This window comes from Osmerus eperlanus, chromosome 4, assembly GCF_963692335.1.
Source record: "Osmerus eperlanus chromosome 4, fOsmEpe2.1, whole genome shotgun sequence".
Taxonomy (NCBI): Eukaryota; Metazoa; Chordata; class Actinopteri; order Osmeriformes; family Osmeridae; genus Osmerus; species Osmerus eperlanus.
The window spans coordinates 20,938,583-20,966,381 of record NC_085021.1 but is presented as its reverse complement, the minus strand read 5'-3'; the positions used below and the strand labels follow the sequence as shown (position 1 = coordinate 20,966,381).

The following is a 27,799-nucleotide window of genomic DNA, read 5'->3' as shown; positions in this document are numbered from 1 at the left end:
TAAAAAATATATATGCTGTACATAAATGTAACATGTATTTGAATGAAGTATATTCAAAATAACATTTGCCATTGATAAGTCTCCTAAACACACAAAAAATTACAAATACTTTCATTTCATCTGCCATACTCCATCATACAATACGCTAGCTAGTTATTTAACCCTTGTGTTATCTTCGGGTCATTCTGACCCATCAGTCATTGTGACCCACCGTCGTATTGCGACAGATTTACCGCATACAAAGACAAAGTGAAGCATTTTCTTTTAACCGTTGGGCTGTCTCAGACCCCCCACATTGCAAAGGTTAAAAGAAAATTATTTTAATTTGTTTTTGTATTGGGTAAAATTGGGTAAACACAACGATGGTTCGTTATGAACCTTTGGGTCATGTGACCCGAAGGCAGCACGAGGGTTAAAACAGACTTAGAAAAGAGATGTTCATAGACCAGAACAGAAGTCAGTAATTTCGATTGATAAGTGTTTGAGGACAAGTGTAGTTTGGTGGGAAAATAGGGAATATTTTGAATTGGGTTTCTAAATCTCTTGTACCATACAATACACTCAATTATCGCTCCAAAACCACATTTCATTTAATAATGACCACGTTTCATAACTTCGTAAACAGATACATACCAAATTAAGTTTTAATACCAGACAATACCGTAAACATATAATTCCCAAGGCTTTTGTTTTTCATAGAAAATAATTGCCAATATTGGACTTCTCTTATGGTCAAAAACAGCACCAAAGGTGCAATTTCTCTTCTACGTTCTCAGAACATGAACCACTTCATGAGAACACAATACAAGTGCTTCGAACAGACCTGTTCTGCTGTGGATCGTCCCTCTAGTTCGATATCAATGATTCACCAGCATTTAGATTGTGATGTCTGTACCAGTTGTACCATTACACTGTCGAACATAAACCGTTGTCTTGAAAAATAACATTTAAATACGAGCAATCTCTCGTACAACTGGACAACACTTATCCACACCAGGGCGTACCTTAAGACAAGCCTTCATAACAAATCTCATACAGCAACCACCATAGTGTTCTGTATATCTACAGTTAATGTTTTCGCAGTTCTCCCAACCCTTCCTCAAATACCTGTTTATTATATCCCACAGGGATGGAGTGATCTGCAGCAGAAAGCTGCAAAGGAGTGGTATATATTCCTCTTGATGCAAAACACAGGTTGAGACTGAGACACTGACCATAGCATCTATCAGTTGAGCTCTCATCAACAATCATAGAGGTTCTCTCTGTTATATTATTATTGCGTAGCTTATACTACCACCTTATGGTTATCCATTTCATAATGAAGTAAGATTCATACGTTTATTTGCTAGTTCACCCTGGGCGTTTAGAGCCACCATAAGCGTCTAGTTGTGGCCAACAGTATAGGTAGAATAACAAAGGATACTTTTCCTCTTAAACTTGTAATTCTTGCATTTGACTTATTTTGTTTCTTGTCTTTAACTCCATCTCAAATCTTTTGATTCACTTCGCTGAATCACCAGGTCAATTTCCCACGTCCACTGTCCTTATGGCGAATACAGCGATTCAGATTTATGACTTCCTCCCCTGTCCACCCCACTGTCATACCTGCTCATCTCCTACACCAGTGCCGTCCTCTGGGTCTTTAGGCTCCGGAGGGACCGAGGGGGAGGTGAGGTTCAGGTATCCCAGCTCCGAGGGCTGAGAGCTGGGCACGGAGAAGGGGGTGCGGGGTTCGCTGGCCTTCATCCGACAAATGGCATCCAGGATGCCCAGAGGGTCACACGCACCTGATGTCAGACTGAGGACAGGCAGGCATAGGGTTAAAAAAATACACATATCAAACAATGTCCAAGTGAGTCGAACACAACAGCTTCAGAACATGGTCTAGATAGCACACGATAGCTTAGCAACATCAGCTGCAGAACAGAATACATTTTATTTACAATTCAGGTCATTTTTAAATCACTCAAATAAAGTGTTACCTTATAGTTGATGTATGTAGGGTACTGTCATTAAGAAAACTTTCAGAATTGTACATTTTCTTCACATCCTAGGAGAGGGAAATAAAAACAAACGTAACATTTATAGCTGATGACAAACTCCAAGCCCTTGGCAGGGACCACGCCTGATTGGTTCTGTACCTCAAGGCTACAAAATGATTGGACGTTCCTCAGGGTGCGCTCAAGTGCCCCGACCTGATTGGACAACTTGAGAGTTCTTTCCTGGAGTTGTCTGTTCTCCACCTCTAACACGTTGACCCTGGAGGAGAAGCACAAGTTCAACACTGAACAGGGGATTGAGGCATGATACGGGATTGAGGATCGATCCAGGCCCCGCTTTCATATTTATACACATCATATAGATTTAATAATAATATATTTCTATAGTGTTTAAGGGACGGTCAGTGGGTCAGTACCTGTGCTGAACGGTGGACGCGGTCCTGAGTCCGTTGCTGCCAACCTCCTCCGCCTCGCTCATCCTCCCCAGCAGGTCCCTCCTCTCCACCAGCAGCTTCTCGTTCTCCTCCATCACCGTCCGGATCCAGTCCTTCTCCTGCCCCGCGTCACACAGGTCCACACAGCACCGTGTTCAGCAACTGTCGTTAATGACAACCGATCCCACCCAGGCAACTCTCCGCAGAACCGTCGCCATACAGCTCAAAAACAGAACAGTCTGTACTACTATAGTCAGGATTGGAGGGTTTATTTTATTTAGATCATTTTCTTGGCCTTTCTTTAACTTTTTTTGTAAATAATTGATAGGACAGTTGAAGAGAGAGAGGAAAGCAGGGAAAGAGGGAGGAAGACATGCAGGAAATGACCTCAGTCGGATTCTAACCCAGGTTAGCATTAGCCTCAATGCTACGCGCTCTTACCCAGTGAGCTACCCAACATTGGAAGATTTTCTATTGAAATCATAGTGTCATCACCAAGATAAGGAAACATGGGCTGAGGGCGGGCTGACCTTCTGGGAGAGGCTGTTGGCCAGGGCCAGGTCGTTCTCCAGTTTCTGGATGGTGCGGTCTCTCTGAGCCGTAGCCTTCAGGAAGATCTGCTTGGCCTTCCTCAGCTTGATCTTGTGCTGAGACTGTTTCTCGTTGTGCTTCCTGTAGAGAGGAGAAGAGATGATGATGATGCGTATCCAGTAGGTTCACACCGTGAAGGTCCTGTTGTTGTCACTACGTGTCTGTAAGTGTGTGTGTCTCAGCTCTAACCTGATGTGTGTGTCCAGCTGGGTGATCACCTGCTGGATCTCCTCCTGGAGTTTCTCCCCTTCCTGCTGACTGGTGCCCAGCTCTCCCCCCAGCCTGTGAGCAGTCCTCTGGCTCTCTCTCTGCTGTGCTCCCATTACACACACACGCACACACACACACACACACACACACACATCCCGTTGGTCAACTACAGAACCTAGTACTTTCAAGGTACCTCAAAACGTAAAAATAAAAACAATCAAGGCCTTGTAGTGTCTTTCCCCGGCCCGGCGCTCACCTCGTCCCTGGCCTGGCTGAGCTCTGCCTCCAGGACAGCCAGACGAGCCTCCAGCTGCTGGCAGCGGCTTCCCAGCTCAGCGCTGCTGCGGCCCAGAGACGCCTCCTTCCCCCTCAGGGAGCGCAGCTGCTGCTGAAGATCCTCCTCGCGCTGCTCCAACAGCTTCCTGCTCGGGGAGGAAGTGAGGACGTTGGAGGGGGGGGGTTAAGAAGATGGATTTCATAAATTTGAAACTGGAATTACTGGGAACGACTGTCTGCACTAGTCTAGACGTTTTTATACTTTAAGAACACAGTGTACTGTGTGTGTAGACTTTATGTGTAGAGTGTGTGTGTGTGTGTGTACTTATAGTGTAGAGTGTGTGTGTGTACTGTATTAGTGTGTGTGTGTGTGTGTGTGTGTGTGTGTGTGTACTGTATCAGTGTGTGTGTGTACTGTATCAGTGTGTGTTTGTGTGTGTACTGTATCAGTGTGTGTGTGTGTGTGTACTGTATCAGTGTGTGTACTGTATCAGTGTGTGTGTGTACTGTATCAGTGTGTGTGTGTGTGTGTACTGTATCAGTGTGTGTGTGTGTGTGTGTGTGTACTGTATCAGTGTGTGTTTGTGTGTGTACTGTATCAGTGTGTGTGTGTGTGTGTGTACTGTATCAGTGTGTGTGTGTACTGTATCAGTGTGTGTGTGTGTGTGTGTGAGAGTGACCTGTGCAGCTGCTCCTCCTGCTGCCTGGCTCTCAGGGCAGAGAGAGAGTCTGACATGTCCCTGGAGTCTCTCTCCAGCCTGCTGGTCTCTCCAGCTCTCGCCTCCTCCAGACGCAGCTGGTGCTGACAGCTCTTCAGCTGCTGCTGCAGCTCCACCACCTGCGCGCACACACACACACACACGCGCGCGCACACACACGCACGCACAAACACACACGCACGCACACACACGCACAAACACACACGCACGCACACACGCGCGCGCACACACACGCGCGCACACACACACGCACGCACAAACACACACGCACGCACACACACGCACGCACAAACACACACGCACGCACGCACACACACACACAGACACACACACTTCAGTATATGCAATTACACATTAACACGCAAAAAAAAGTTCAACAAACACTTATGGATACAGAAAGTTTGACAATCCACCCCGCCCCCAAAAAAACAAAAACACAACTGACATCGCCACTGAAAACAGCTCCAGCGAATTCAGTCTTAGTTGTCTATTAACAGACCTTTTTATCGGCTGCGATGAGGCGCGCCCTCTCCGCCTGCAGCTCCTCCTGCAGGCTGGCGTTGGTACTGAGGCTGTGTCCGCTGCGAGCCAGTTCCAGCTGCAGCTCCCGCAGCCTCTGCTGCAGACGCTCCGTCTCTGCAGCCTGGCCCTGGGAGCCCTGCTCCGCCTGGGCCTGCCGGGCCTGGGTCTGCCTCAGCTCCGCACACAGCTGGAGGACAGGGGAGGAGGGGGGGGACGGGGCAGGAGGAGAGGAAAGGGGGAGAGTGAGAGGAGAGGACAGGAGGGGAGAGGACAAGGGGAGAGTGAGAGGAGACAGTAGGGGAGAGGAGACAGGAGAAGAGTGAGAGGACAGGACAGGAGAGAAAAGGAGGAGAGGACAGGAAGCGAGTGGGGTGGAGAGGAGGGAACAGGAGGAGAGGACAGGAAGCGAGTGGGGTGGAGAGGAGGGAACAGGAGGAGAGGACAGGAAGAGAGTGGGGTGGAGAGGAGGGAGAGGAGGAGAGGACAGTGGTTACTGGTTTCATTCCGGATCCTTCCGAGTTGCCACAAGGTAGTTGCCGTGGCGTTGCAGACTGATATATGTTGCAGCTGCACCTTGAGTTTCTCCTGCTCCAGCAGAGCGTTGTGTTTCTTCAGATCCAGACTCTTCTCCCTCTCGTAGCGCAGCTCTCTCTCTGCCGAGGTGAACAGGCTCTGGGCCCTCTGGAGGTCCTGCTTCACCTGCCTCTCCTCCTCTGTCCGCTGGCCCAGAACAGAGTCCTGACACTGGGGGGGACACACAGGTTCATTTAGATTTTTTACAAAGCTAGGCGTAACAGTGAGGTAACATTCAGGTAATACTGAGCTGTCATAATTTTAACAGAAGGTTCAAAAAAATATTTTTGAAAAAAAGGTTTGAAAATAATTTCTAAAGGTTTGAAAAATATTTTCTACCAAAAACTTTGAAAGGTTGAAAATATATTTGCGATAAAAAAAATACAAATAGGTTTGCATCATTGATGAGTACTTGATGAGGAATAAACTCTACTGTACTCTATTGTGCTCTGCTCAGCTTTACTCTACTCTGTTTTAGGCTTCTCTGTTCTCCTCTCCCTAGAAAAAAGTTTCTAAAAGGTTGAAAAAAGTCTAACAAAATCTACAAAAGGTTTAGAAAGGTTTTAATGTTTTGAAAAATTATTTTCTAAAGGTTTCAAAAATCGTTTCTACAAAAAGATTTTAAAAAAAGAATTAAAAAAGATGAATTAATTAATGCAACAAATCATTAATTGTGGAAGTCCCTATCTAGCATCACATCAAACCCAGGTCTTTCTACAAATGTTTGGATATTTAATATTAGTTTAAAGTTTAACAATAGGTTTGGAGGTGATGCAGTAAACATTTTAATTGAAAAGCACGCCTCACAATTTCCCCAGAAAATGGTACCCTCTCTAGTACTGAGGTAACCTTGAGGCCAAACGTAGGTGACTGAGGTCATGTGAAGGGTGGTCTGACCTTGGTGCGTGCCTGGGCCTCGGTGATCTGGGCCTGCAGGGTGGCCTGGTGCTGGGAGGCCAGCTGCCTCTCCTGCTGCAGGGTGGCCTGCACACGAGACAGCTCCAGCTTCAGACACGACAGCTGTCAGGGACAGCACAGACACACACAGAATTTTTATTTTAGGTTTAGATACACCGCTAGGAACCGTCAAGCCGTCGGAATAAAGAATTCCAAGATACTTGCAATTATCTTTAAGGGAGTTATTCACAGACTGGTAGACTCTCACACACACTGGTAGACTCACTCTCACACACACACACACACATTCTGAATTACCAAAAGAAACTAGGGGGAAAAAAAAAACTAGGGGGTGGACTGTAACACATGCCTAAATCCACAGTTTTTTAGTCATGCAAACCAACATCCTGTACTAGATTTGGCTGAAGATGACAGCAGACAGGTAGAGGTGCCTGGACCTGTTCAGTACCTGGTTCAGGCCGTCCTCCCTGGTCTTGTCTGCCAGGCTGAGGCTAGAGGATGAGTGCCCAGAGTGTGTGTCCGGCTCCTGCCCTGCCCTGGTGGTCTGCTCCCTGGACACCTGGAGGTCTAGACCCAGCCTGTCTCTCTCCACCCGGGCCTCCAGACCCAGCCTCTCCCTCTCCCCCTGGGCCTGCAGCTTCTCCTGGACCAAGGTGCTCAGCTGGGCCTGGAGGTCACTGATCTGTCTCCGCTCACGAGCCATATCGTCCCTGGCGGATGGACATGCACACAAACATACAGTATATATACACACACACACGGAAAAGAAGATGGCACCCACAGCCTTCAACCACGATTAAGAAGTCACATGTGATCCCAGGACCCTCCTGTTCACACGGAAGAGTCCATTCAGCCCCGCGGGGCGGGGGGAGGGGGTGGGGCTTGTCCCTGAGAAACACCAGTCACCCTCTGTTCTGTGAAACATGCCGTTCCAACCACGCCCTCTTCTGACATGTGAACAGGTGGTGTGGGAGGAGTTGGCTGGCGGACCCTGACCTCAGACTGCGATTCTCCTCCTGCAGGCTGGACAGCTCCGAGGTGACCCGTTCCAGCTGTCCCCTGAGCTGGTCCGCCTGGGCGCGGCCCTCCTGCAGCTGCTCCTGGGCACGGCCGCCCCCACGCTCCCTCTCCAGCTCCTCCCGCAGGCGGCTCTGAGCGCGCTCCAACTGGGCCACCTGGACAGAAGGAGGACCGACCAACGTTAATAGGAAGTGAGGTGCGGGAGGAAGTGAGGTGCGGGAGGAAGTGAGGTGCGGGAGGAAGTGAGGTGCGGGAGGAAGTGAGGTGCGGGAGGAAGTGAGGTGCGGGAGGAAGTGAGGTGCGGGACACACTCTGTGATAAGTTTACAGTGTGCGTTTATGTGTACTGTATGTGTTGAGTGTGTGTGTGTGTCTTTGTACTGTGTGTGTGTGTGTGTGTGTGGAGTGTGTATATATGTGTGTTCCTGTGTACTGTTTGTGTGTAGAGTGTGTGTGTGTGTGTGTTTGTGTTGACCACCACCTCCAGCTTTAGCTCACCTTCTCCTCTAGAAGACCCTTCTCTCCTTTAACCTGGGTCAGGCTCTTGATGAGCGTCTTGCCTTGCTGGCACTGTGTCTGCAGGCTCTGAACCTCCATCCTCAGGTTCTTCAATTCCCTCTCTCCCACCTGCAGAGCCTGGAGAGCCCCCCCCCCACACACACACACACACACACGTCAGCATCACGCATCACACACCGGCCCACGTAAACCCCAGGTAGTGTTCCCTGACCTCCTTGTCCTTCTTGAGGGCGGCCTGGGCAGCGTTGAGGTCCTGCTCCAGCTGCTTTCTCCAGTCCTTCTCCTCCGTCAGACGGGCCTCCAGCAGGCTGGCCCGCTCCTGGCTGCTGGCCCTTGTCTGGGGACCAGGACAGGGTCGCAAGGTCACACAACCATGGCTGTCTCTCACTCTTATAGAAGACACACTATCAACCATGAATGTAGCTGTATTATAACATCCATAATACCATGATATTTTGTATGCCAGAGAACATTTTTGTATGTTCCCCAATATATGTATGTCTACGTCAAACACAACTAAATAACAATAGCACACACAATAACAATAAAGACACATAACTAATTCCCAATAACACACATTGACCTTTTGACTTTTTCCAAGACGATCTTGGAATGAAACCTGCTGAGTGTGTTGAGGTTCTCACCTGCTTCTGTGAGAAGGTCTCGGTCTCCCTGCTGGTCTCTCCGTCCCTCAGTGCTGGATCCTGGGCGGCCATCTTGCTCAGCTCTGCTTCCAGGCTCCTAATCTACAACATCCAGACAGCAGCTGCAGTTTAACACCTGTTTTCACATTCCTTGTTAGAGTCCACTGTCCAGGGACATGGTTTTGGTTCTCTCCTACTTTTCCCACTGTCCTATGTTTTATATTTGTATCTTTTTATTTTCCTTCTCTGTCCTCAGGGTCGGATTTGTTTTTGCTTTCTTGCAGGTATCCATTGGATTTGGATGTACTTTAGGTTAGTAGGATTACATCTCTTCAAAGCTTGCAGTGTGTTCACCCTAACTCAACTCCCCAGCCCCCTACCCTTGCAATGCCTCCCTCCCCCTCCTCCTCCTCACCTTGCGGTCCCTCCCCCTTCTCCTCCTCACCTTGCGGTCCCTCCCTCCCCCTTCTCCTCCTCACCTTGACTCCCTCCCTCTCCCTCAAACCTCCCCCTCCTCCTCACCTTGCGGTGCAGTCCCTCCAGCTCCCCCTCTTGGTGCAGGCGCTCCTCCTTGCTGCAGTTCTGGGTCTCTCCCAGCAGAGCCTCCAGCTCCTCGTTCCTCTCCACCAGCTCCTCCTGCTCCTCCTGCTGCCTCTGCAGGCGCCGCTGTAGCTCCCGCACCTGGCAGCGGCCGTCCTCCACCGCCGCCACACACCTGGGGAGGGGGAGAAGGTGGATGGATGGGTAGAGACAGAGAAAGTGAGAGAGAGAGCCAGAGAGATAGCAAGAGAGAGAGCCAGAGAGAGCCAGAGACATAGCAAGAGAGAGAGCCAGAGAGAGAACATTACATTTACATTTAGTCATTTAGCAGACGCTCTTATCCAGAGCGACTTACAGTAAGTACAGGGACATTCCCCCTGAGGCAAGTAGGGTGAAGTGCCTTGCCCAAGGACACAACGTCATTTGACACGGCTGGGAATCGAACTGGCAACCTTCAGATTACTAGCCCGATTCCCTCACCGCTCAGCCACCTGACTCCCAGGCAAGAGAGAGCTAGAGAGAGAGATAGAGAGAATACATCTTCTCGTGATCTCAAGGAGCCAGCTGTATGTGTGTGCTGTTCTGCTGAGGGGCAGGGGTGAGAGCATCCATACCTCTTATGAATCTGCTCCTCGGCTGGGGTGTCTAGCAGGTCTTTAGGGGTCTTCTCTCCTGTGGCTTTGCCCTCAAGGTCCTCCCTGGTCACCTGCAACATTGGAGAATAGGAGAGAACTGTGTAAATAAACCATATTACAGTTATATGCTTCCGATCAGGTTCAGGTAGCTTATACTTTTATTTGTAGCTGTAAGTAGATTTAGTTTGCAGTGCGTCATCCATCTTACATTTTCAGAGACAAAACAGACGTAATAAAAGTACTCAATGCGTTGCTTCTGGAGTGATCCGGGGGTATGAATTGTGAATGTGGTTCTCCTGTACCTTCTCTGACAGCGTTCTCTTCTCTGAGTCCAGGGAGCGTACTCTCTCCCTGAGAACTCGGATCTCCTCTTCCAGCCTCTCGTTCTGCTCCTTCGCTCTCTGCATCTCCATCATGTCTGAGGGGGCAACACAGGCTCCATACTTATGCCGGGACTTTTTTCGACTGACATATTCTGAAGACACGTAGATTTATTCTTGACATGTTCTACTGTATGTTCTACTGTGTCATAGGAATTTGTCATCTTCACTGAAGTTTTGTATTCCCCCCCCTCTCTCTCCTACATTCCCTGTCACGCGATACCGTTTGTAACCCAATGAATCAAAAATATCACAACAAATATCAACAACAAAAAAGAACAACAAAAAAGATGGCGCACAGGAAGCTTGATTGAGTCAGTGCAGGAGACTCACCACAGTGCTTCAGCTTTTCCACTTCCTTCCTCAGGTTCTCCACCTCCTGGCCAGTCCTCTCCAGCTCCGATCCTAAGACCCACCAACGTTAAACACCGACCTTTCACCTTCCACACATATGTTTACAAACACACATCTGGGCCTACCCAGTAGACACGCGCCAATACAGCACTTGCACACCACCACTATTTGGACTAACCGACACTAACGCTAGCACAGCGAGCACACAGGTTGGTTAGCGTCGGTAGTTCATGTGGAGAGTGACTCCTGTGCTGTCCTTCGTACCGCTCATTCCCTGGTTCTTCCTGGCGGCGTCCAGCTCGTCCGTCAGTCTGCGGATGTCCAGGTGGGCCATGGCGAGCCGGCGGGACGCCTCGTCCAGATCCCGCTCCAGCTGCTGGCGGTCTGAACGCTCCCGGGACAGGTCCTCGCTGTGCACCTGAGGCCGAGGGAGATTCGGGTCGTTTTGACGTTACCGGCTCTTAATGTATGGAGGCTGGAGGTTAAATATGCTATAGCTTCAGCCTACACTTTTTCAGACAATTTATCGTTTTCAATTTAAAGCCTTATTGTTATGTATTCATTTTAGGAATGCTCATTTTGATTCTAATTTTTTTACCGATGATCATTAACGACCATTAACCGTAAAACAACAAGATAAAAAATGTAAAATGGGCAAGTGTCGGTCACCCATGAAAAAAATAAAAAAAAATCTAAAATTTAAATAGCAGCATGAACAACATTAACCAAACGAAAACACATCGAATCCGTAATTTTCTGCTGCTCAACAACGAAAACGGAGATTGCCAGATTGCTAATTATGAGCATCTCTAATTAATTTCTATGTGCATTCACTTCCAATGACCCAAAAAAATTACAACTAACTAACTTAACCGGCCAGAGACTGGTAAACAAGCTGCCGTTGTAGACATGCATCTTATTTTTGTCACAACCACTACCGCAGCCACCACCAGCAGTAACCGCAGAGGTAGTAAAAACATGAAAAGCCCTAGTGTATTGTCATTTTAGACAAGCATCAACACTGAACGTGCCATGCCCAAACTCAAACTGACACTGACATGACTCGTGGTATTAATTGGGTTTCAAACAAGCTATCGTCTTTGCTTGATCTTTAACAGGGTTCAAAGGAAAAAAGTTAGTGAGGCTTGCAGGGTTAGCTAGTAAACAGCATCACGGTGATCATGCATAGCATCCACAAAACAGACAACGTCCTCGATGCATGAGTAGTAGCGGAACTGAAGCTCAAAGTGAAAGAAACAAAAAAAGATATATATAATATCCCCTGAGAGCGTAAACATGCCCTGTAGCTGTTTAGCTGGTTAGTTTGCGGGCCAGGGAGGGACGGGAACGGCGTGCGACCTACGAGGGGGGCAGAGTTTGCGCTCTGAGGAGACCTGCGGAGACCAAACAGCTTCTTCCAGGAGCTCTGACCTGCACGCTGTTGAGGAGACCAGGAGCACAAAACACAAATAATCTGGTGGAGGCGTCTACTACCAGGATGGAACAGACAGCGTTGTCTCCAGCCAACTCTAACATCAGGGCTGCTGGGACATGAGAGTAGCGACCTCACTTCCTCAGCCCCGCGTGTTTCCACCCTGCCGTCGCGACCTGAAGCTTTGAAACGACCAGTTTAGAAGGAAGCCTGCGGCACAAGCATGCCTTCAGACGAACCCCCTCGCCCCTCACCTTGCTCAAGGTGTCTTTGGTCTTCTGGGCCACCTCTCTCTGCTGACGTAGATCCTCCTCCATGTTGTGACGGATGTGATCCAGCTCCTCCTTAAGAAGCACACCACCCCACAGCCCATGTCACACTGATTAGGTCGAGCATATCTATGTGTTTATGCCAGGGGCGTAGGTTTGTTTTCAAACGAGTCAGATGGCTGGGTGGTGAGGGAGTCGGGCTAGTAATCTGAAGGTTGCCAGTTCGATTCCCAGCCGTGCCAAATGACGTTGTGTCCTTGGGCAAGGCACTTCACCCTACTTGCTTCAGGTGGAATGTCCCTGTACTTACTGTAAATCGCTCTGGATAAGAGCATCTGCTAAATGACTAAAAATGACTAAATGTGGGTTGGACAGCTTTTTTTGTGTAACTGCGGCTGTGAGCAACACTGCCTCCCTTGAGTCTCCTTGTACAGCCCAACCCTCCATCACGGTCGTCCACTTACCTGCATGTGGACCTCCCGGAGGCTGCCCGTGAGGCTCTGGGTGTCGAGCCTCCTCTCTGCAGACTCCAGCCTCTCCAGCAGAGTGGCCCTCTCCACCAGCAGGTAGGCCACCTGCTCGCTGGGGCCGCTCAGGCCCACCTCCCCCAGGCCCTCCTGGATCAGCATCTCCTCCAGCTCCTTCCTCTGGGACTCTGTGGAGGGGGACGGGGATAGCTGTCAGAGGGCGGTATGGAGGTGGGATTATGGTCATTAGGGGTGGGGGGAAAAATCGATTTACATTTGAATTGCGATTCAGTCTTCTAGCGATTCACAAATGTAAAAAAGTTTTTTTTTTTTTTTTTTTAGATTCCCACCCCTAATGGTCATATAGGTAAACACCAGGGTTCTTTATACTCCTGAAGCATGTTGCTGTGTATTGTAGATTGACACTGTATATCTTATTCAGTATTCTGCATTCTTAGTATTTTGTTGATGCCTCTGCTGGTGTTGCAATTACCCCCCTTCTCTGCCCTCCAGGCCTGGCCTGCTGCGGCTAGGATGCTAACACAAGGATGCTAACCCAAGCTAAGGCTAACAGCGCTGCCAACCTTGCTGGAGCCGGATGTGCTCCAGGTCCAGACGCAGCTGCTCGTTGTCCCGCTCGTACTCTGCAGTCAGAGACTCCCGCTCCTCCAGGAGCCCGCGGATGTGCTCCACGTAGTTCTCTACCTGAGACAGACAGGATATGACATGGAGAATGATACAGTGCTCTACCTGGGACAGACAGGATATGACATGGAGGATGATATAGTTTTCTAACTTAGACAGATGGCAGGACAGACATGGTGAAGGGGATCTGCTGTGGTTCAACCTAATGAGGCACTCCCCGCCTGCAAGTCGAGAAACACGGTTTAAAAGTCACGATGTGGGTGCTAGCCAACATGCTGAAACCGCATTAGCGCCGGCTAAGAAGTGGATACACTTTCCATCCATTAAAAGAAAGAATTGGGTGTACTGGACATGCTTCTGCAGACCCTTGACCGTACGACTGTACGAGCGTACACCTGCATACAAGGGCCATCAGGTGCACCGACGGCACCGTGGATTAAAAGTCAGTGATGTAACAGGAGCAGGCCTCCTCTCCTCATCCTCCAGCAGGCAGAGTGAGGCTGCATGCAAGGTGCTGCAGAAACACCTCATTAGACATTCTTTAGAGAGAGCAGAGAGGGGGGGGTCGGATAGCAGGATTCTGGCTGCCGTCTGGAGCCTCTGCTGTATCAACCAGGGTCCATTATGCTGTGTTATTGCACTCGGATCAGATCTGATGTTTAGGGTGAGAGAGTTTGTGCTGTTAAGGAAATAACTAACCCAGAGTTTGTTATGACTGACGAGGGCTGTGCGTTTTATCTGCACTTCTCTGACCATCATGATAGTGTTGTTGTCAGTGTTGTGGATAGATTGAATACATATTAACTTATAGGGAATATGAAACCCAGTGCTGCAGGGGTGGATGGGTGAGGGTGGGTGGTGGGGTAAATGACTGTGTTCTAGAATCCTAGATGTTTGATTGTGGCTCCTCACCTCCTGTTGCTTTGGAAGAAAGTGTGTGTTAAAAGTGTGGTGGTGTAACGCGAGGCAGCCCTACCTCCTTCATCTCGCTGGCCTGCTGGGTTCTCAGAGCCAGCATCTCCTGCTGGGAGGAGCGCAGGGCCGCATCGCCCTCACGGAGCTGACGCCACAGGTGCCGCTGACGCTCCTCTGAGCTCGCCCCTGGAGGCAGGCCGTCCTCCTGCAGACGCACGGCGATCTGGTCCAGCTCCGTCCTCGCCTGGACGCCACACACACACACACACAGATGCCACACACACACACACAGATGCCACACACACACACACACACACAGATGCCACACACACACACAGATGCCACACACACACACACACAAATGCCACACACACAGACACCAGATACACATGCACATGAGTAATTGGTATTACGATGTTAAATACATCATCCATGTTGTGGATTCATCATGCAATGCTGATTAATCTATTCTTTCATAGAATGTGAAAATAATTTTAACGTTGATAGAATATCAAACTGGCTGGAATTTGATACCCCTTTCGTGATACATGGGCGGATGACAAATGCATGGAGACGCCTGCCAATGGTAAACACTACAGGTAGAATTCTATACTGCTATTTGCACTACACTGTAACCAGATACATCTCCACAACAGGGACTCATGCTCAAACATGTTGCCCATTGTCTAACTCTGATGAGCAAAAGCACGTCACATTTTGTTTCACAGTCACAAGTTAACAAGGTTATAAACATGATGATGATAAGTGGTGTACTTATGAAAAACGAAAACAACTTTTACATTGTACAACTGAACTTTACTTCGGAGAGGAGCTTATCAATGTGGATTATTAAACAAATTCCGGTTGAAGGCATATCTTGTTTGATTAAGCAAACTCTGTTCCTGAGTTAAATGGTTACCTCTTTATAATCCATCGTGCTTTATGTCCAGAGGAGCGGCATCTGCAGATGGCGAACTTCTTTCTCCGGAGACAAAGTCACCCTGTAGCACACAAGGCTACATAGCGCCGGGCTCTCACACCGTTAGCTTGAAGGAAATGTCAACACAACGAGAGAATCCTTATACTACATACCATCCAAGTGATGCATGCTTGGCAACACCACTTCTTGTGGAAAACACCTGAACCAGCTGACAACAGCCTCTGTAAAAAGCAAAGCCTTTGCCTTTCAAATAGATTGCTCATTATAATCGAATATCATCCTGCATTGTCTGAGCCTAAATATGTTTGCTAACCATCGCACGACTTGGAATAGAATGATACTACATGGCTGGCAGTGGCTGTGTATCGCCTCACCAGCAGCGAGTAATGCAAAGCTACAAGGCGATTATAGCAATTGATAAGTCTGTCATAAGACAAGGACACCTTATATAGCGTTCTTGGTTGAGGTTCGTTGTTATCTAGCTCACCGTCTATCTAGTGTGTGGATGTAGCATACATGAACTAGATAATTGTTCAAGAATAATGAACAAGCACGTTATAGTTGTAGAAGTTGTGCAATAGTTTTTATTCCCATTGCATTGCTAGAACTTAATCTCCCTTCATAAAATGTCGACGCTATAACCGTATGTTACAACCAACAAAACAGAAGCATTTTAATCCTGGAATTGGAAAGCAAATAGTTTAACTACTTTCGATAGTTTCACCGATGCAAACTGACAAGACTAGTCGCTAACTTAAGAGATAGAAAACAGATAGCGGGGTCGTTTAAACTAGCTTGCAAAAAAATCAAACTGAGGTTACGCTAGCCGCAGCACTTCTGCCATGCCTAGCTAGCTATTTATTACATTCAACAGGGTCCCAAAACAAATGATCTCAACTGTAAGACTAAACGCAGCTACCATGCAAATTAATATAGTCTAGTTACTTAGGAATTAAGACATGGTCCATACCAGCAGTGTGTCTAGCCTAGCTAGCTGATAGTGAAGCGGTCTCCTGCCAGCTAGGCTAGGTGCGGTGGACAGGCGTGGACAAGTGGGGTAAAGTGGCTTGAGCAAGCACCTAGGCAACGGGACATACCATTCCGTTGAGGTGGGGGGAAACTAACGGTAAATCTTTTCATGGCCGTAAAACGTAATGCTGAGTAATGCGGGCAATACCAGTACCAATCTGACAAGAGCCAAGACTGTTCCTTGACAATGGTTATGATGTAAAATAGCCTACAGACTCTTAGACCCTTTCTTTCTTTTTGTCTCTCTCACAACTCACTGTAGCTGTGCTCTCCAAGTAAACAAGGCCTCTAAAATCTTTATTTGTCACACACTCCAACTTTGACCTAAGTGAAACAGCAAGGATGGATAAGTCAAATAATAATTGCATGATCATTTTTCGTAGAGAGAACTAAGGGAGTGTTTACAGTGTAAACGTTTCATGTGGGTGATTTGGCAGTTCCACAGCTCATGGGTGGGTCTGGCTTGAGTCTTATTTTAAGCAGATTTTGGATTGAGGGAGTAAGAAGGAGGGAAAGAAAAGAGAGTAATAAGCTCCCTCCAGAGTAAAGAGTGCTCTGTTCAACTGAAAGGAAATGGGCGTTTAAGGTTTGCTTTTTAAAAAACGTTGCATTCCACCTCCTGGAAATGTTGGATGGAGTGATTGAAAAAAAATGAAAGGGGGAGTGTCCAGAAAGGAAAGGAGAGGACCACCAAAAGGGGCAAGATTTTTACTACAGATCTGAACAGTTGATGGTGAAGTTGTTTCATATATAAGCAGAGGAACAAAGTAAGCCAAGGTGAGTAGACATTTCTGACATAAAGTTGTCAACTTTAGTTTGTTGAATATAAGTGACTGTTATTGTAGCCTATTTTTGAAGAAAAACTGAAATTGTATTTGGGTATGTTGAAAATTAACAAGGAATTTAACGTTTTCCCTTTCTCTGTAGTAATCTAATAAAGAAATAATGAACAAATGTGACATTTCCATTTGATAATGAAATTGTACTATTTTTTTTACAGTCATACCGTACGTATCTCAGCATGTTTGGGTTCCTTGCTATAAAATAAAATAAAACTCATGAATATTTTCTGATATAGTTCCTAGTGTCACATTTTAAAATCCAAAACTCAGAAATTTAAATAATTTGGAATATAAATTATTTCTGCATCTAACTCTCAGTGTAATAGGACTGATCTCATGTAATTGTATAATCTGACAATCATCACAACCATTACTCTCACCCACCCAAGAGTGGACTTCTCGTAAAGATAAAGATCTGACATTTTCATCCTGTTCCTTGCCCTCTTGCTTCACTTTTGGACCCCTGGATCTGTGTTACGTGAGAAACTGCAGGAACACGATGTAGTACAACCACCACTATAAAAAGCTAGGCTGACTGGTTACAGAATTTAAAGTGTATTATTTCACTTACGCTGCTTAAAATTAAAGCCATGTGTTAGCATTCGGTCCATTCTGTAAAACCTTTATTTTTTAACTCCACTGTTAACATTTATTGTGGTTTCATGCTTAAATATTTTGACACCATTTTGATTTGAGCAAACCTCGCCCTTTTATTTCCACACAAGTTTCATTACAGGGACACATATACCAGTCATGGAGGCGTTTCAGATTGAGTTCCTTGGCTTGGACTCTGTTTTGCTGTGTGGTTGTACATAACACAGAGTATCCTGTGCTCACCAGCTTAGATTTTCCATTTCTGTTTCGGGGGGGGGGAAAACAGCATGGTTCTGTGATTTTGACCAATGAGCTTAAGTGGGAGGAACATTTACAAAATGGCAACTAGAGTCAACAACAGAATAAGTTGGCTGGAACTAATTAATGCAATTTATGTCTAGTTCCAAAAGCATAATTCCTCACGAACACTACTTTTTGTCATTGTTTTGACTAGCACTTTCTGTAAAGATGGCATACCTGTTGATGTTCGTGACCCTGCTACACCTGGTAACCCTGGCCATGCTCTTCATTGCCACCATGGAGAAGGTACAGTATATCACTTTAACACGACTCACAAAACAGCTTCTCATTTACCAGCATTCTTGCTTATGTTGACACACATTCCTCTTCTCAGTCCTGGTGGGTTTGGAACGGGATGGAGAGTTCCGATCTCTGGTACAACTGTCGGTATGACAACGACTCTGGTACCTGGTTGTGTGCATCCGCTGAAGAGACAGGTAAACACTTTTTCTCTCCCAGGCACAGTAATCCCTTCTCTTTCACCAACCGCCCACCCCTACCTGTCCTGCATTGTGATGGTTATGTGATGTTTTCCTCAGTGATTGTGATGTTTACGTCAGGTTTTCCTCAGTGTTTATGATAGTTATCGGATTTTTCCTAGTGAGTTACGTGATGTTTTCCTCATATCGCATTGATATTAACTGGACAACATCAGTGCATTTGATGTTTACAAGATTTTTTCCTCATCTCTTCCTCAGAGTGGCTCCAGTCAGTCCAGGTGCTAATGGTGCTGTCTGTAGTGTTCTCCTCCGTGTCTTTCCTGGTGTTTCTCGGCCAGCTCTTCACCATGTCTAAAGGAGGCCTCTTCTACTTCACTGGGCTGTGTCAGGTTGTCGCAGGTAATGGAACTGAAGAAGAAATAAGCTCTCTATGCTTCGGTTCACACATACGAGTCGTGTTATCCAGCTGTTTGATAGATACTCTGGACACACCATCAGCAGAATCAATCTTCATCAACTCTCCCGAGAGTGGTGGACCATAGGCTCCCCCTTGTGGTGAATTGGGAAATAGGTGTAACTGCATTTTGGAGGGATGATGGGTGGATGGATGCATTGTTTGACCTCCTACTGTACATATTGGGCATATAGGTTCCATGATAGAAAATACTTTCTCTGGATAAATAAAAGGTTAAATTAAACCTTCTCGCATGCCTCTCCCAGGTCTCACAGCATTCACGGCAGCTCTGATCTACACTCTGCACAACAAGGAGATTCTCCTGGACTCATGGGAGAACAAGTCAGGTCACTTCGGCTACTGCTTCATCCTGGCCTGGGTCTGTGTGCCCCTGCTGCTCTGTAGCGGGGTCATGTACATCCACCTACGCAAGAAGGAGTGACAGAGAAAAGAGGAATCGCATGAGGTGTTGAGCTGTGGTGGTTGTTTTAACTGTCCACATCCACCAAATGAGGGGTGAATCAGGGTCAGGATCTGTTTTTGAATGGAATAGATGCAGCTAAAAATCCAAAGATATATATTTTTCAATATTAAAACGTTTTTTTTACTGTAAAGATTTTAGATGCAAGTATATAATCTCCGGCTTTAGGAAAACAGGGTTGGGCTACTGGTGGAATATTAGTCTTTCTGGCTATTTTCCTTTTTTGTGTGTCTGAAAACACCTAGATGTACCGGTATTTATTGTAAATAAAGTGACTTAATCAATCACAATAGTTATGCTGTCATCTATTTTTCTACCAAAATATGATCTCATGTTATGATACAACATAATCTGTATTATTTTGCTGACTCTTTTTAAATAAAAGGTTGTAGTAAATTCATGAGTTGAATCTTCTTTGTTCAGCGAAGATGTTGCTTTCTGAAGTGAAGTTCTTAGAGAGGAAATAGTTCCAAGGTCGTCTCCATAGAAACTTAAAGGCGTCCGGGCAGAAACAAGGTGCTATGGTGGCTAGATACCTATACAAATCACATGAAAACGACCGAATAATTAAGTAGTGCTGGTTAACCTGAAGTTCTGTTGGTCATGTCAACCACGCTAAATCCACTTGCCAACCCAAGAGGAGCGAAAAAACTATGTGAGCTTTGTCAAAAACCCGCATACTTGCAATGCAACAATTGTCGTGTCACTTTCTACTGGTAAGTTGGCCAAGGTAGGCCTACTTTAATTTCAACATTCAAGTATGAAATCAGCGTTACGTTGCTGAATATAAGCGTATAATGTTGTTTATAAAGTCAATGTTATACACATATGTCGAGAAATTCTGAATGAGGGAATCTCAAAATGTTTAGACACTAGGTGGCAGTGTTTTCAAAGCAATGAGGCCCATAAACCAAACACAAATGGAAACTTGCTTTGCTTCTAAATGTGGTTAAAGAGAGGAACAGCTGGAATCTAAGTTATCCGGGATATATATTTATATATTTAGCTACACGAGAAAACTGTAAAGGAAGTATGCTTAGGCGATCATGTGGTCAGGAAAAAAACAAATATGCACTAGCTTTATGCAACACATCTTTCTTCAATCTAATTACAATGGTTGGTGTCAGTTCATAACATGTCAGAATCTGTCTGTGACAATTTGGGGAAGTAGGCTACTTAAAGCCAGCCATGTAGTTCTTGGTGACAGCCTCTACACTAAGCTTTAGGGGATGAGCCAGTAAATCTTTTGCCTTAGAGGAAGCTTAAATCTACTTCTATCCCTGGCTCTCTTGTGTGGCTTCATGCCTTTAAAACGAAGCGTTTGTCTCATGTGATGTGCATTTTCGTGAATCAATGGAGCATTGTACAGATCGCTCAAGTATGCCACAAAACAAGAGACAGAGAGCGAGAGAGGGAAAAAACAACTGGTCCACCTCTGGGACAGCTGTCGGCCTGTTTGGATTAATAGACTTGTCTCTGTGCCAAGCTACTGCATAAGATCCGTGCTGCAACACTATGACCAGGGACCTCTCCCCATTTCCCCTCCAACCCCTTCACAATCCTTACCTGCTGCCTGTTAGGAGTTTGAGAATCACAGTCATGGCAATCTCTGTCAGAAAGAACGGCTCCAATATCCTGGAGAGCCCCTTGACTTCTGTGTGAGTGCATGTGTGTGTGCATGTGTGTGTGCATGTGCATGTGTGAGTGCATGTGTGAGTGCATGTGTGTGTTCTGATTCTGATGTGTGTGTGCATGTGTGTGTTCTGATTCTGATGTGTGTGTGCATGTGTGTGTGCATGTGTATGTGCATGTGTGTGCACATTTTCAGCCCTCGTCACCCGTCAGCCAGCCCATAGACTGAGTGTTATTGTTGCCATGACGTGGCCACTGCACTGCTTTTGAATCCAGACCAGTAAAAACACTGAGAAAGGAACATGCGCACGCCGCAGACAGAGAACGCCATGCGGAGGGAGTCAGACCAGAGTTTCCAAAGCCGTGAGGAGATGTGAGAAAAAAGCAGGATGAGCAAAATTACAGACCTGTTATGTAATGACATACAATTTAGCATTCCTTTTGTGAAAGTGAAAATACTGCACACAAAAGAAAATAAGGAGATGGGGTGTTTCGGTGTCTTAACCGGTTAAGAACGCGTACCACAAGAGCGAAGGCTTTACTGCATAGGCCTGAAGCATTTTCTTTTAACCGTCGGGCTGTCTCAGACCCCCCCACATTAAGAATGTTAAAAGAAAATTATTTTGATTTGTTTTTGTATTGGGTAAAATTGGGTAAACACAACGATGGTTCGTTATGAACCTTTGGGTCATGTGACCCGAAGGCAGCACAAGGGTTAAGCTTCCACAGCGAAGCTTCCACCCAGCCTTGAGAGATTTACACAGCACAGGTCAGCGAGGGCAGAGGAAATGGAGAGAGGGAGCGACCTTTCTGGATTGGAATTCAGCCCCGTGTGTCTGTGTTTCACAGTGACACGGAGCACCAGCAGGCAGACTGGGTGGGGATCCACGACAAGGTCTGCCAGCTGCTCATCCCCATCCGCTCCGCCGTGCCCTTCCATTCCCTGCAGTCCGACAGAGACCTCCACCAGTCCCAGACACGGCACAGGCAGGTGAGGAGGTGGTGGAGGAAGAGGAGGTGGTTGTAGTGGAGGTGGTGGTGGTATTCCTGGAGTGAAACAGACAAACAGCATTCCATTTCGACGTCTTTAGTGTGTTCCATGTGCACTTTCAGTAGTTAACCCATCATAGATGAGTAACTCTCCTGACAATCACCTACACAGACTTCACACTATACCACTTCATATATACATATTGGAAGTTTATATCAGCACAACACAAACTGGGCAAGTCTCAGGGGATCAGAGCAGTCACATCGACACAGACCCACAGACTTCCCCACACTCTCGGCCTGACCCATCTCTCCAGGAACAACTGATTGAGATCTCCAGGTCAGTGGCCCAGAACAAGCTGTTTGAGGGGAAGTTCCAGGAGTCTCTACCTGCCTCTCTGCTCTCCCTGCGCTGTGCCATGGACGTGTATGGCCCCAGCGCGGCCTCGCTGGTCCCTGCCTACCTGCTGCTGGCAGAGGCCAACGTCGGTGAGAACCCCCAGATAGACCACCTACCTGGATTCTTACGGAAATAATACATTATCAGCACAACCCAATGCCAAGTCGGTCTGTAAACATGTAATCTTTGAAGCCTCGACTACAGTGGCTCGTTTGCGGAACGCTGAGTCACGAGGCGTGCGTCCGCGCGTGTGTTTGTGTGCGTGTCCAGGTCTGGGCAGCCTAGCGCAGGCTGAGAAGTACCTGTCTCAAGCAGAGTGGACCGTGACCAAGACCCCGGACTGCAGCCAGGCAGTCCGCCACCAGCTACACCGCAACCTGGGCCGACTCTACACCTCCACCGGCAACCTGAAGGGAGCGCTGTTGAGCTTTGCCAACGACGTGGGTGGCACGCACCGGCCTGCAGTGTTTACCATAGTCAGCAACATGACATCATCACTCACGGCGAGGCAGGATCCTGGCAACCGACATAAACAAATCATTGAAATATGGATCTGCCAGGACCGCTTTAACAGCGGTGCTTCTAAGTCGAGCTTTCCGGCCACACCCACACACGGCTGAGAGCACATGAGGGGGCAGTTGACTGGTTGTCTGATGATGATGTCATTTCGCGGAGTCTTTGCCTTTTAATGTGGTGCTTCTACAACAGCTAGAGGCAGGGAAATCACTCTTATGACCGTCATATTGCACTCTTATTTTATTGTAGATCTTTATATCTTACATTGTATAGTATTGTTTTAGAATTAGACTTGTACTTTTTCTACTTAAGATCCTTATATGTTTACCGTAATGACCTTCCTGCCACAGTAAATTCCTTGTTTTTGTGAACTTACAAGGTGAATAAAGCTAATTCTGAATTCTGAAATGTTAAATGATGGCTGTAGCTTTATTGGAGATGTACTCTCTGGCCTTCAGGTGTACTATGCCAGTGACGAGTACGGTTTGGATAACATAGTCACTAAAGGAGGATACTTTCTCATGGCCAACGTGTTCATGAAACAGGAAAAGAAAGACATTGCCCATTCCATGTACGCCGAGGTAAACCACATCTCACATGGAAATGAACACATTTCAGAATGTTTTACATCATAATTATTGTTATGCTTACGATGATTTACAATTAAACAAAATGGGATGTAATGTGCCTATTTTATGTCAAATTTCTATCATAGGTGGCAAAAACATGGCACTCACACCTGACCAGACTCGTGGAGGCCCACACTCAAAGCTCCATATCACTGGAACCATGTTTTGGTGGGTGTGGACATTCATACTAACTACATTACTTACACTTCAATATTTTGAAAAGTGCTAGTAGCAAGCAGTTTTCTGACTATTTAAAGTGAAACTGGATCTGAAAGGCAACCATTGTTCCTGTCAACCTAATGGATAAGCACTCCACTCATGATATTCATTAGTCCCCCATTATGGAATCTCACTAGCAAACACTAGATGCAGCTAATGACACACTGTCACAACATGAGGTTGTGATGACACGAGCCCCAGCAGCAATTGACTCCATTCGCGTATCATTCAAAAATAAGGTCAATGGCGCTAAATTTAGCTAGGCTAGCCTGACGTGCTATCCAAGAGCTAAAGCCCAGCTTTTCCACCAGCATGCCAGCGGCTGACTTAGACCACTCATGACACATCTCCGGCAGTGCAGCATCCGCGTCTCAACCGCCTCTCGCTGCTGCTGCCCTAGTTATAACGCTAAGCCTGTTAGCCTCTATGTAATTTCCCAGGCTTTTCGGCCAGCCGCCGCAGAGCGTTACCTTCCTGGGTTAGTTCACCCGCACTGGCTCCTGCTGGGTCATCGTCATACCGGTGTCTACGGCAGGCTGGACATGAAAACATAAAATGGCTGCGTTGTGGTTAAAATATCTTTGGTGGATGCTACAGCACACCTTGGTGGTGGGTGACGTAGCTTACCATGATGCTATCAAAAGGCCTGTGTCCGTGTAAAGTGTGTGCGTGTTTGTCGCTGTACGTGTACTTACTGGTGTGTGCTGTCTGTGTGTGCTGACCCACAGACGAGGCTCAGAGGACAGAGGCAGATCAGATGCTAAAGACCATGCTGGAGGTTCAGGCGCAAAACAACAAACAGGATGTGGCCCAGATTGCTCTAGTGACCCACTCCTTGGCCATGTTATGGTTCCTGGGAGGATCTCGTAACAAGGTATAAAGGCTTTAGACACACACGTACACAAACGGAAAACTAAAAACAGAAACACTCAGCTCCCTCCGCAGTTTGTCTGCTGGCACCATGACACGTTTCTTCACGTGCGCGGCTCCCATGTAGTGCTGTCTAGTGACGGGATTAGCTCTAATTGGTAAAGCCTTAAAGACTATCACTCGGGATTTAGCGGGAGTTTACGCGACTGGCCTGGTAGTCTAACTCCCGGTCTTGAGGCTCAGCCAAGACTTCTCTCTTATCTTGCCGGGAGGCTGGCTACTGTTGCAGGAGCTTAATGTGAAAGCAACCGGTAGGTGTGTTCTCTTGCAGAGGCCGGGGTTGCGCCTATAGGTAGGCAAATACCCTAGGTATAAGATAGGATTTCATTCACTCCTGAGGAAAGGTGTCGACCCTTGGCTAATGCTGGGTGAGCCCCAGTTCAGTAGATCAGGAAAGGGGGGTAGGAGGGCGGAAGAGATCAACCTTAACTGGGTTAATTTGTTAGGTAGCTAGAACACGCTTACCCTAACACGTAAACGGACATAACGGGGTTCAGTACCACCGCCGTACAGAAGACTGCCCCTTTTGTCAGATATTATCGAAGTAGGGTGAACTTGAGTCGCCATTTTAGGTGCTGGTCCTAGGTCTGTCTTTCAACAGCTAAGATTTTTAAGAAATCTTCGGTATCCAAGGTAAGTAAGAATAAGACAAGTTGTAGATAATATAGGATCTAGAAACCTAGACAATCCCCCTGTTCTTCAAATAAGTATTATATTGTGTAGGAACAGGAGTGTGCCCGCACACAAACAGGTGTGATCATTTGACATGCCAAACCCTATATGAAGTCATGAAGCTAAGCTAACGGCTTAATGTCTTAAAATGGCCAGAGCAACCAGTTCAAGCCTGTTCTCCATAGCTGATATGTCAGCAGTGTCTTCAACCTACTCAGCTGACCTGGAGGGAATAAAAGAGACAAGAGCCAAGAAACGGATTTGATTTCCTTCTCAGCCTTGTTATCAGTAGAAGTGAATGAAGGAGAGAGGAGGGGTGCGATCTACCGTTTCAGCCTACACAAATGTTAGGAGTCCCGGCTCTATTGTGGAAATTATCTTCCGAAGAGAACATTCAATGAAGGGCGTTCATTCATTCCGAGCCAGTCTTCTCCTTGGTATTTGTCACACCATACGTAACTCCTGGTGTCAAATAAATTGCTGAATAGTGTTAAGGGCGTTTTGAGTCGAGCACAGACACTTCTCACAGGCGTGTGATAGGCTACCAGTGAACTGAGCTTCCAGCCTGCTTTATGAAACACACAAGGGAGCACTGAGGTGCAGGCTGTACCACCATGCATGTCTTCATCTCAGCTCTTCTCTCACAACACTGATAAATCCAACAACTTGGAGAGGTGTCAGTCATGTTAATTCTCTCCCAGAACAAAACCATGACGAGGAAACAGGGAGCTAGTAAATCCAGTTGGGACCCCACCCAATTTATAGTGATATTATATAAGCTGGCTTTTGACTCTTGAGCAGTGGGCTCACTGTGTGTGTGTGTGTGTGTGTGGGTGTGTGCGTGTATGTGCCAGGCGGTGGAGTTTGGCAGGAAGGCATGGCAGGCCGTCCAGCTGGTGCCAGACCCCAGTCTGACGGAGTCCATCCAGCGACTGCTGCTGTTGGCAGGGCCGGACCCTCATCCTACCCAGGCTAGCTGACCAGCCGGCAGCACACATGCCCAATACCCATCCACCAGCCGGCACCCCCACCAACCACCTCCGCTGCCCAGAATTTAACAACCCTGGCTCCTGGGGTCAGTAGAATCTTGACGGAATAAAATATTCTAGAATTTGTGTGGGTTCTGACTGACAGTTATGTGAGATTAGGCATGACACTAATGTTCTGTGTTAGCATAGGTTCGATTTTTGTTGTTGTTGTCCAGGGCTAAACACAAGACATCAAGTTCTAAATCCAGTTATTTCCTCTGGTGATTAGATTGTCTTTGATTGAATTGACATTAATAAAATAAGCTTGACATTTCACTGAATGTTGGCACTTTATTCCCCAAGTGAAATAAAAGACAGACAAATTATTCCTGTTTTCAATAATGACTCATTTTAATCCAAAAGAAAATAAAAAAAATAAAGAGGGGGTGTATATTTACATAATTTTGCACAACTTAATTTGCAAACCAAAACCAAATTTGGGATCAATTTTGCCATGCTGTCAAAATGGTTCACAGTAATGATAAGAGCAATGATTTGAACTAATTTTCTCACACAAATGTCTTGTATGACTCGTACCTCCAGAACGGCCTAAGCAGTTCAAAACCTATTAACTTAAGGCTTTAACATGTCATCACACCCAATTTGAGGATGACCCATCTTCTCAAGATAACGGGATCACACTCAATTGATATTCTGGATTTTAACCAGCAGAGGAAGTTCAATTCTCCCCAAAAAGCATGTGACAGATCTGTAGTATTTTTGAAATTTACTTGACTATATGTTTCAATCTATATGGGGGACTGTTGAGCAAAGTCAGCTGTGTCTAACACATCCATGGATTAATGGGAATCTAAGGATCGCTTTAAAATCCTAAATATGTACATTTGAGATGTTTTTAATATCATTTATATCAAAACAAAATCAATATTAAAAACATTTCACTAGTTTTATTGGTACTGAATTATACAACAATGCTTGTTTTTGGCATTCAGATTCATCTTCTAGTTGTTGAGAGGCAACGAAACTTGGAATTAGTTAGATTCCTCATGTTCCCTTTTAAATATTTGAGCCAAATATACATTAGCAGCAATTCAGAAATAAATAGTAACCTTGTGTTGTGGTGCAGTACAGACACTAGGGGGGGGGAGGGGTCACAGACCAGCCCGTTCCCATTGGTCAGTATGGCACACAGCCACACGGTGATGCGTTACATCATCAAAACGAGGACCACTTCACGACTTAGCAACAGTTCGTCTAAGCTGTGTCATAAATAGGCAGTTTGACCATCACTTGCTTCCCCTCCCTGTCTTGGTTCGGTTATGAGCGCTGACTTGAAAAGCTTGGGATAGCCAACCGGAAGATGGGTCTTAGAGTCTTTTCTGGGCTGAGCTTCTCAGATCAGCGCTCACAAACAAACTGGGACAGTAAGACAGGCGTTCTAATGTTTACAGGGCACAGATGTACTGAAGCAGGCCGACCTGTGTTGATGTGCTTTCTGGATAAATGCAGTAAAAAGTAGAGATACTATTTGAACAATGAATATGTTGAGAGCAAAATGGTCTTCGTTTCATTCTTTGCTATGGCTGGTCTTAAGGTCTAGAAAGGATATGTCCCATCTTTGATTAACATGAATCTACAAAGCAATGAAAGTGGAATGGCACAGGCTTCATTCTACACAAC

At 46.5% G+C, this 27,799-nt stretch overlaps 3 protein-coding genes across 6 annotated transcripts; 2 read left to right on the top strand and 1 right to left on the bottom strand.

Annotated features, from left to right (window-relative positions):
• Window positions 1-284: 284 nt before the first annotated feature.
• On the bottom strand, window positions 285-16,006 carry ccdc30 (coiled-coil domain containing 30). Of its 3 annotated transcripts, XM_062460200.1 has the most exons (28): window positions 15,973-16,006; window positions 14,982-15,108; window positions 14,124-14,306; window positions 13,087-13,207; window positions 12,500-12,690; window positions 12,021-12,110; window positions 11,698-11,772; window positions 10,599-10,752; window positions 10,314-10,385; window positions 9,903-10,018; window positions 9,580-9,671; window positions 8,948-9,140; window positions 8,426-8,527; window positions 7,993-8,118; window positions 7,761-7,898; window positions 7,240-7,418; window positions 6,692-6,953; window positions 6,223-6,345; window positions 5,326-5,496; window positions 4,730-4,939; window positions 4,192-4,349; window positions 3,492-3,657; window positions 3,215-3,336; window positions 2,965-3,106; window positions 2,417-2,553; window positions 2,142-2,259; window positions 1,983-2,050; window positions 285-1,798 (listed from the first exon to the last, which is right to left on the bottom strand). In XM_062460200.1, the coding sequence occupies exons 2-28, from the start codon at window positions 14,994-14,996 to the stop codon at window positions 1,600-1,602; spliced, it is 3,723 nt and encodes a 1,240-aa protein (XP_062316184.1). In that variant the 5' UTR covers window positions 14,997-15,108; window positions 15,973-16,006; the 3' UTR covers window positions 285-1,599. The 3 variants fall into 3 exon arrangements, with proteins under 3 accessions (XP_062316184.1, XP_062316183.1, XP_062316185.1); XM_062460199.1 differs by lacking the exon at window positions 15,973-16,006 and having other exon boundaries at window positions 14,982-15,566; XM_062460201.1 differs by lacking the exons at window positions 11,698-11,772; window positions 15,973-16,006 and having other exon boundaries at window positions 286-1,798; window positions 14,982-15,565.
• A 618-nt stretch (window positions 16,007-16,624) lies between these two features.
• On the top strand, window positions 16,625-19,536 carry emp3b (epithelial membrane protein 3b (MAM blood group)). The gene is made up of 5 exons (XM_062460202.1): window positions 16,625-16,808; window positions 17,922-18,013; window positions 18,102-18,204; window positions 18,466-18,606; window positions 18,928-19,536. The coding sequence occupies exons 2-5, from the start codon at window positions 17,936-17,938 to the stop codon at window positions 19,101-19,103; spliced, it is 498 nt and encodes a 165-aa protein (XP_062316186.1). The 5' UTR covers window positions 16,625-16,808; window positions 17,922-17,935; the 3' UTR covers window positions 19,104-19,536.
• Window positions 19,537-19,620: 84 nt separating this feature from the next.
• Window positions 19,621-26,466, top strand: zmynd12 (zinc finger, MYND-type containing 12). Of its 2 annotated transcripts, none has more exons than XM_062460197.1 (8): window positions 19,621-19,858; window positions 21,624-21,765; window positions 22,082-22,253; window positions 22,435-22,604; window positions 23,139-23,261; window positions 23,396-23,477; window positions 24,257-24,402; window positions 25,985-26,466. In XM_062460197.1, exons 1-8 carry the CDS (start codon window positions 19,746-19,748, stop codon window positions 26,108-26,110), a joined length of 1,074 nt encoding a protein of 357 aa, XP_062316181.1. In that variant the 5' UTR covers window positions 19,621-19,745; the 3' UTR covers window positions 26,111-26,466. The 2 variants fall into 2 exon arrangements, with proteins under 2 accessions (XP_062316181.1, XP_062316182.1); XM_062460198.1 differs by lacking the exon at window positions 19,621-19,858 and adding an exon at window positions 20,987-21,147.
• The last annotated feature ends 1,333 nt before the right edge of the window (window positions 26,467-27,799 follow it).